General features: G+C 43.0%; 1 protein-coding gene across 2 annotated transcripts in view; it reads left to right on the top strand.

Moving 5' to 3' along the window:
* The window catches only part of MYL3 (myosin light chain 3), a 36,454-nt gene that overhangs the window by 14,877 nt on the left and 13,188 nt on the right, over positions 1–8,389 (top strand). For both annotated transcript variants that reach the window (XM_026842391.1, XM_026842392.1), the window contains exon 2: positions 7,144–7,171. In XM_026842391.1, coding sequence (XP_026698192.1) covers positions 7,144–7,171 — 28 coding nt within the window. The remainder of the gene's footprint in view (positions 1–7,143; positions 7,172–8,389) is intronic.

Genomic DNA, 8,389 nt, shown 5'->3' with positions numbered 1-8,389 from the left:
GGGGGGGGGGGGGGATTTTTTACTTTAATTTTACATGAAATATGCCATGTTAATGTAAAAATATTTGAATTTAAAATTAAAAAAAAAAAAAAAAAGTTGCCAGTATTTACAAAACAAACATTTGATTTTGGAAATGAAAGACAAAGTGAAAGGCATTTATGTCAAAATAATAAGTGTAAGAATGATAATGCCTAATCTTTTTTCCCCTTATTTTAAACGGTTTCACAAATTAAATATAAAAGTGTTTTGCTGGGCGCCTTCCACCATATCATAGCCACCAAATGTATTATCTGGTGACTTATTTTCCCTGTCCTGTTTGACACCTTCCATCTTAAGACAACCATTTACAAGGGGCACAAGTTCAATACTGTTCCATAACTATGTGTGGAATGGTGGAATTCACCTGTCCCCATACATGATGGTTGAGAGGTGCACGTTCTTCCTTCTTAGCACCCACTTACCAGGAGGTCTGAGAGCCTGAAGACCCCAGGAAGTGTTGCAATGTGGCCCACAAGTTGTATCTTTGGGGTTCTTCTCCATCAAACACCCAACCCACAAGCCAGTGTCTACTTCGAACAGACAGCACAGGCAATGTCTGACCTCTCCTACACCCCAGGCTCCCCTCCAGGATTTAGCAGAGGGTATTTTTTAAGGTTTTTTAATTTCTTCCACGGTTGCGAACATCTGAACAAACATCTGCTGGTGAGGCTGGTGAAGGGGGGACTTGCAGAGAAGGCAGGAAGCCAGCTGTCAGTAAATGGTTGGAGAATCCAAAACCATGTTGCTACGGGGAGAACAGTCAGTCTACAAAGTGTTTTATATTTCTAGCACTGGCTGTTGCCAGAAGCTCAGTTCTCTAAAGTGGCCGTGTCATTCTCCTGTCAAGGTTCTGGAATTTCCCTTTGAACTCCGGAAAGTTGTGGCGACACATTCCGCATCCAAGAAAGGGAGATATCAATTTATAGTCTACTGCCAGAGTTGGAAAAGCACAGTGATTGAAAAGTGCGCGGGTCCTTAAACCCCAGAAGGTGTTTACAAGAAAGTCAGAAGCAAGGGGATGTGAAACCCTACCAAGGAACTGCCACTCGGTGCTCTAGCTCAGGCTGAAGGTGCAAAGCATCAGCGCCAAATGTGAGGCTGCTTTGAGTCGCCATGTGCTTGGACAAACTTCCTGCAAAGCTGAACCTGTGCCCTGAAGACTTAACCAGGCTGTGGTTCCTCACTTAGTGAGGGTTCAGAGCACAATAGTATGGCTGAGCATATTTAGTCTGAGGTTCAGGATTGTGTTGTATTTCTTTCCTTAGGCTAGGAACCCCATGGGTTCCCCAAATCCATTTCTCAGTCTCTCCATAGACCTTCACACACCCCTTCACACCTCCAGTGCAATTAACCTACTTCAGCTCTCTCTCTTTCTCTCTCCAGCTCTGTCACCACCTGGGAGCATCCCATGGAGTGACTCTGAGACTCAAACCAGTGCTTCCTAACCTCAAACCAGACACTGCTACTTCACACAAGGTTTTTACATCCACTTCTTGAGGGACCAAGGTGAATCAAAAGACACAACATGGCAGACCTCATCCAGGCTTATTCGAAAATAGAGACCGGGAAGCCATAAAGTCTGCTGAAGTTATAGCAGGAGCAGTGGTGATATACTGCTATAATTTTTCACCTCTTGGGAAAACTAGATAAAAGGAAGATTCAGGGTGACAATCTTCTCATGGAAAGACTCCAGGCTGGAGAAAAAAGTGCTGGTGTATTTCCTTATGTAGCAACATCCTCTGCATGACCTTGACAGACTGTCTTTTTAATGAAAGGCTTCACCAATTCAGCTGAAAATAATGATTGATTTCTGCTTTCACTTCACTTTCATTATCAGTGTAGTTATGTATTGTAGAAGGTCAACAGATAAGTTCTCCATTTGAATCCCAAACAATACGTTTGCTGCCATTTCAGAATGACCTGTCATTTCAGTCCAACTTGATACAATTTTTCTTCTGAAAACATTGAGGACCAAACATAAAACAGAGAACACAGACTATCAACAGAATTTTATGGTTGTGTTTCTGTTCTGCAAAACGTTCACTGTGTTTTATCTGTTCCCCATGAAGGCCAGGTGGAATATCTTGTACTCTTGTGTGTACAGCTCATATGCTACTAGTCAAGTGTCTACGTGCTGTACTTTGCCTTCCCTCCCATCAGACCATGAGCTGAGTAGAAATAATGATCAGTCCTTGAGGCTACCCTGGGAGCTAAATGTGGATGTACCGAAAGAGTTTCAGAAGGCAGAGGAGATGAGAGATCAGGAGTGACTATTAAACAACAGTAAGGGATGGAGCTGTGTGAGACTTGACCCACATGTTAAGGTTTGCCCATGGGCAGTGGAGTTTATGTATACATCATAATTACTCTGCACAGAAAGTGATGGGAGAGTGGATGATGGAACGATGTATATTAATAGGTTTAGAAAGGTCTTAGTGGGGAAAAAAATCGCATGCTTGTAAAATATAAATGTAACCTCAACACGATGATACTGATCTTGATGTCCTTCTTTCTGGGCCTCTTTTCATCTGCTGCTTTTCTGCCTCTTAGACTGGTGTCCTAATTGCACAATTAAAAAACCCCAATCTTCTCCAAAAGTAGCCCTGCCATGGCTAAGTGAAAACCTTGTTGTTTGTATTAAGATTCCTCAGAAGACTATGAAACAAGAAGAATATTTTTTCTTTTCTGGAGGGGTTCCTTGCTTGCATTGTCTAAATGCTTTCCCCCAGATAACCTGACTGCTGGTTAGCAACAGTTTTATTAATAGGACTTACTTCAGACTGAGTTATGTCTGACTTATCATGCACAGAGCCATGTTCTTGATTGAGATACAATGGGTTTATAAAAAAATGCCCTGAGATATGAAGCTGTGAAAGACATTAACAGTGTGAAGGCATGCATGCGTTCCCCCCTGCTGTCTCTGGGACAAACCCAGCATAATGCTATTGTTTAAGCAAAGAGAACACTAGTATTTGGGCTACAGCTGATGACACCAGTGACCAGGTGATGGGCCACCCCAAAGCTGAGACTGCTAAAACAGCAGGGAAGCTGTCATAACACTTCTTATTTGTTATGGTAAGGATTTAATTCAGACATCTGATATCTGCAGAGGACATGCAGCACAGAAACACACACCAGGGCAGGACACAAGTGGAAAGAGATTTTCCACCAACAGCTCTATCTCTCATATGGATTTGTATCAAATACAACCACTGTGAGCTTGGTACTGTGGATGCTTCATGCTCATAGGAATGTCCTTGCTTTAAAACCTCAGTTGCCAACAGAAAAAATGCTAGGGGAAACTCAATTCTGCTGAAGTGACAGTATATTTTAAACAAACAAGCAAGCCCCCAAGGGAAATCATCCTAGTCTACTTCCAAGGAACAGGAGAATGTAAAGACGTATCTTGGAAAGCAAGTTCATGTTAAACCTGTGGTTCTGCAACCTCCAGCTTTGGGTGATGAGGGCTGCTCTGCTTACTGAGCTCAGTGAAGTGTGGGATGATGCTGGTGTAAGTGCCTGGGGGCAGGAGTGGACCTGAGCATCGGAGATACCACTGTGGGCTTTCAGTCCCTTGGATACTCATTGCAGCAGAGCAGCAAAAGTAGATCTGCCTCAGAGAATGGGTATGGGGGTCACTGTCTCTGGCTGCACCTTTGCTCACTGCTTGCCTTAGCCTGACCCCATTTTTACAGCCTGTCCTCCGGATCCCTTCTGTCTGGGTTCTCTGGGACAGTGAATCTATTGTCCTCATGGACAGATGCACCCTTGCTCTTGGTACAAGGAGATGGCTTTGGTTTTGCATGATCCACACCATTCTGAGGGAGATGTGAAGGAAAACAAAACCCTAGCCATCTTCAGTCTAAATATAGCCCAGGGTTGGTTCCATCCATCTTCAATGATACCTTGTGGCTGGGTAAATGATGACTCGCCTTTCCTTACAACTCCATGGTGGTATGTGCTGAGAGGGGAGAAAATAGAAGCAGCAGCCACCACCCACACATCTCTGCAGCTTTCCTGAGAGGAAGCCATGCCTGGGTGGTAGGTCTGGTCAAACCATCTGCCACTGCCTGACCAGCTGTCACGCATGGTATTCCAGCTCCAGCTGGTGTTTTTATAGAGGCCATGATTAGAGGTGAGGCACGTTCAGCCCTTTAGCTCAAACCTTCCTTTTGATCCAGCTGTGGGAAATTGTTTTTTTTTTTTTTTTTTTTTTTTTTTTTTTTTTTTTTCCCCCCTCTGGCACAGTTTCTCCTGGCCTGCAGTCTGCCAAAGGGCTAGCTCACATTTTCTGGGTGGGGCTCACCAGATCAGAAAAGGACATCTACATCTGTGTTAGTCACCCGCACTCTTTATTGTCATTGCAGAACTGATTCATCCACTCAGTGAAAAGGAGGGCATCACTCATCTTCTCCCCAAGTTTAGACCTAAAACAAGTCAAATCACACCCTAGAAGCGCCCACTGCCCTCTACTGGTATACAGCAAATGTGGGGTCACTGTCACAGCTGAATTTCTACAGCTAAGTGTAGCTAAGATGAATTCTTCTCCAGGAATCATCCATCATAGTGATTTAAACATGAGTTGCCGGCAGCTCTGGCCTTATTTCACCCATGCTGGCTATTGATGCCTGAATAAACTCAACATGCAACTAGCTTCAGTCAAATTCTCAAAACTTGATATAATTACACAAACTGGGCATAAGGCTGCTGCTGACAATGTGCCTGTATCAATGTGTTCCCCAATGGGTATTTATTTCTAATTAAACTAAGGTATGAGGATTGGGGATAGCACCCAATCTAGATGATTATACATAACAAAAGTGTGTTTGAATCTTTCCATGTGTTAGAAAAGGGAAGAGTGTTGCTATTCTTTTAGGGGGTCCTTACTTGCATTTCTTAAATGCTTCTTTCCAGACAGCCTCCTGGCTGCCACTTAGGCAACTATTTTATTAAATGGATTTCATTCAAGGTAAATCATGGCTGAGAATTACCAGCAAAGTGGTGATCCCCTGAATGAGCTAGTTCAGATAAGGATTAAACAGGGCAGACACAAAAATAGTGGCCTGATTTTCAACAACTTGCCGGATCAGTGGCAAGTCCTGCCTTTTGAGTCCAGCAGAAGTTTTTCTGTTCTTCCTTCTCCTAAGCCAGAAGATGCTCAGAAACACTGTGGTAGGGAGAGATAGGCAGGGCACTGGTAGGTAATAGGAGTTTGGGGCACTCTGCATCTGCCCTGTAGACCCTCATTTTGTCCTATGAATGCTAGAGCTCCTTGTGCTGCTCACAGTATCTGGAGGCAGAAAATAATCTGAGAGTTGCCCATAGAGCCCTGGGTGGAATAAAGAGGTTGGCGTTGTCATGCTCTGCCATGTCACAGACATCCTACCTGGAGAGCTGGGGAGTTACAACAGCTCCAGCCTTTAATACGATGTGTCACATTGAATTTCACTTTGAGCCAAGGAAACAGGGAGTTTGCGTTTGAGGTTCTCACTAGGCCTTTGTTCCACTTGGCTGCTTTGTTAGTAAGGAACAAAATATGATACTAAACAATGAGAGGTGGTCAGCTTTGTAAGGAAAATCTGACCCCAAATGTGTGGGGTTGTACATATGTTGGGGAGAGGGGAAGGGTCGTATATGCCCACAGAGCAGTGCTTCCAAGGTTTTGCATTCAGGTACTGTTAAGCCTGTCCCAAATGCATGCTTTGCATGTATGCATTTGCTTGTTTATGCGTTTGCATGTTTATGCATACCAAAATACAGTTTCTCTTTATTTATGCATTCACCATAAGGGTGATCTGTCAGTCTTCCTGCACTGCAGGAATATCCCCATCAGCAAAGATACTCACCCTGCTAGTTTTCTGTGTGAGGCAAGTACAAATTCTGATATAAATTCATGTTGTTGACCTGTGACTGTTCATTCAGAAGTGTGGACATTACATTCTGACATTGTATTTCCTTATTTTGCATCTGAGACCGGCAACAGCCTGTGGGCCTCTTGTAGAATTTTTGGAGTCCAGAGCTGCTAGAGGGTACTGCCATGTAACAGTAGGGTGCGGGATAACCCTAAAACTTAGGAAAGAGGAGGAAATATGAAATGAGAGTAGATTTTTATTAGATATTGGAAATAAATTATTTCCTGTGAGGGTGGTGAGACACTGGAACAGGTTGCCCGGAGAGGTTTTGAATCCCAATTCCCTTGAAGTGTTCAAGGCCAGGTTGGACAGGTCTCTGAGCAGTCTGGTCTATTGGAAGGTGTCCCTGACCATGGTAGCAGAGTTGGAACTAAATGACCTTTAAGGTTCCTTCCAACCGAAACCACTCTAGTATTCCATGGCTCTGTGTTTCTATGATGAGAAAAGACAGATGGCAGAGTCAGAGCAAGGTCCAGAGAGTTGTTCAGCAGTGGTTATTAGAGGATGCTTTAGGAAAACATACAAGAACCAGGCAAAACTTCCCCAGGACACTCATCTAAACATCAAACAGAGATTTCCTAAGCTAAGCATTTCTGTACATTATGTACTGTATAGAAATGAATTTATTTTCCAGGAAATGATCCTGTGACCCTTTACACATATGTAGACTGTGAGCATTCACAGTATCCCATGACCATCTTTCCACAATTTATCTGTAAGAATGAAGAACCACTTCCTTTACTGTCTTTTGAGCCTGATTCACGCCAGTTCATTTGATACTCCCAAGTTCTTCTGCCAGAAAAGACTATAGAGAGTAGATCCCTACCTGTCTACAGTTAAAACTCTCTCAGTGAAGTAGCCTGGGATTTAACATAATCATCTCTGGAGGGGACATCATCTTCCCTCTGGGGGAGTCACTTGGGATAGGGAAAAAAACTACATCAGGAACACAGGAAGGCAAAAGAATGGAAAAGGGTGTCTGTAGCCAAGTGGTGGGGGCAAAGGCTGATAAGGGAAGGCAGAGGAAAGAAGAAGAAGAATCTACAGTCTCTACAAGATTATTTTACTGAATTTATGAGTCAGTCTCTTTCATGGACCTCACAAGCATCCAGAACCCTAACACAGAGACTAACTTGGTGTTCTTGCTTCTGTTTTCTGTATTTACCTGTCTTTTATTCTTTGTCTCTTTCAGGTCGAATTCACCCCTGATCAGATTGAAGGTGAGGAAATTGTGTTTCTCCTTTGTGCATAGTAAATACCCTCACTGGGAGGTGCTGGCAAGTGCTGGGGCAAACACAGGTGCAGTATTTGTGCTCCACTGAGAACACTGAATTCATGGCTTTGCTCCTGCTTCATCCCTCCTCCAAATCCTCTGTTGAGTTGCTCAAGAGAAAAGGGGGAAGGTCATGCACTGTGCAGATTGGGTACTTATGTCATTAAAGAAAGCATCAGCTTCTCTGACAATGAGTCAAAACCAGAAAAGACACCAACCCCCCCTCAAATCCTCAGTCCAAGTATGTATATTTTCTTTAAGAAAACCCAGTAACAAACTATCAATCCTTTCAAGAGAATGTCTACCCTCTCTGCTTTTAAGAACATTTCCCTGTATACAGTCAGAATTAAATGTTTTCTAACAGCTTTCCAGAAAGAAGCAAATAATGACAACAATGGTGATTTTTTATTTTTTCTTTCAAAGCAAAACATCAGTGTTAGTTTCTGAAACCTTTGCCCCAGCCCAAGAAACTGATATTGAAACCTCAAGCATGAAGTTCTGGGAATACTACTACTGCAGCTGTCCTCTTTTTCCTCAACTACCAGCCTTTTACTTGAAGGGGTAATCCATAAATGGTAGCAAACATCTGGCAAAATTATTCTTTGGTCTTTTGGCAGAACTTGGCAGAGCCTATGAAATATGGTATCAGAAAATGGGTTAATTAGATGAAAAAAAAAAATAATCACATACTATCTAGTCAGGCTAATTCAGAGAAGAAAAATATAGAAGGAAGGATTTCCTGAACTGGAACCAAATGTGATAATGCCTTAGTGACTGAGGCTTTGCCACAGACTTCCAACATTACCTTCAGATTTTCAAGCCTCCCTTAATAGCTTTAGTTTCTGTTTTCTAACAACAGGTCAAAAGTAACATATGATTGAAGGCAACTGCCAGTTTGTGGGAACCTACCCATTTTCCAGTCCCAAAGTAATGGGAGAATCATACAAGAGGCACAATTCTGAGCCACAAACCTTTGAACTATTACAGAAACACACAACAGCTGGATATCTCATCAGCTTGTGTTTGGGGACTGGATAGGACCCATCTAGTTTCTATGCCTTGTTTTCTCTCTCCCTGAGGAGAACTAGCTCTAGAGACTATAGCAGAGAATGAAAGAAGAAAGAAAGGAGAGGAGAGGAGAGGAGAGGAGAGGAGAGGAGAGGAG

This window comes from Athene cunicularia (genome assembly GCF_003259725.1).
Source record: "Athene cunicularia isolate RWA chromosome 2 unlocalized genomic scaffold, athCun1 chr2_part1, whole genome shotgun sequence".
In the NCBI taxonomy this organism is placed as follows: domain Eukaryota; kingdom Metazoa; phylum Chordata; class Aves; order Strigiformes; family Strigidae; genus Athene; species Athene cunicularia.
The sequence above is the reverse complement of the archived record's forward strand: the minus strand, read 5'-3'. Positions and strand labels throughout refer to the sequence as shown.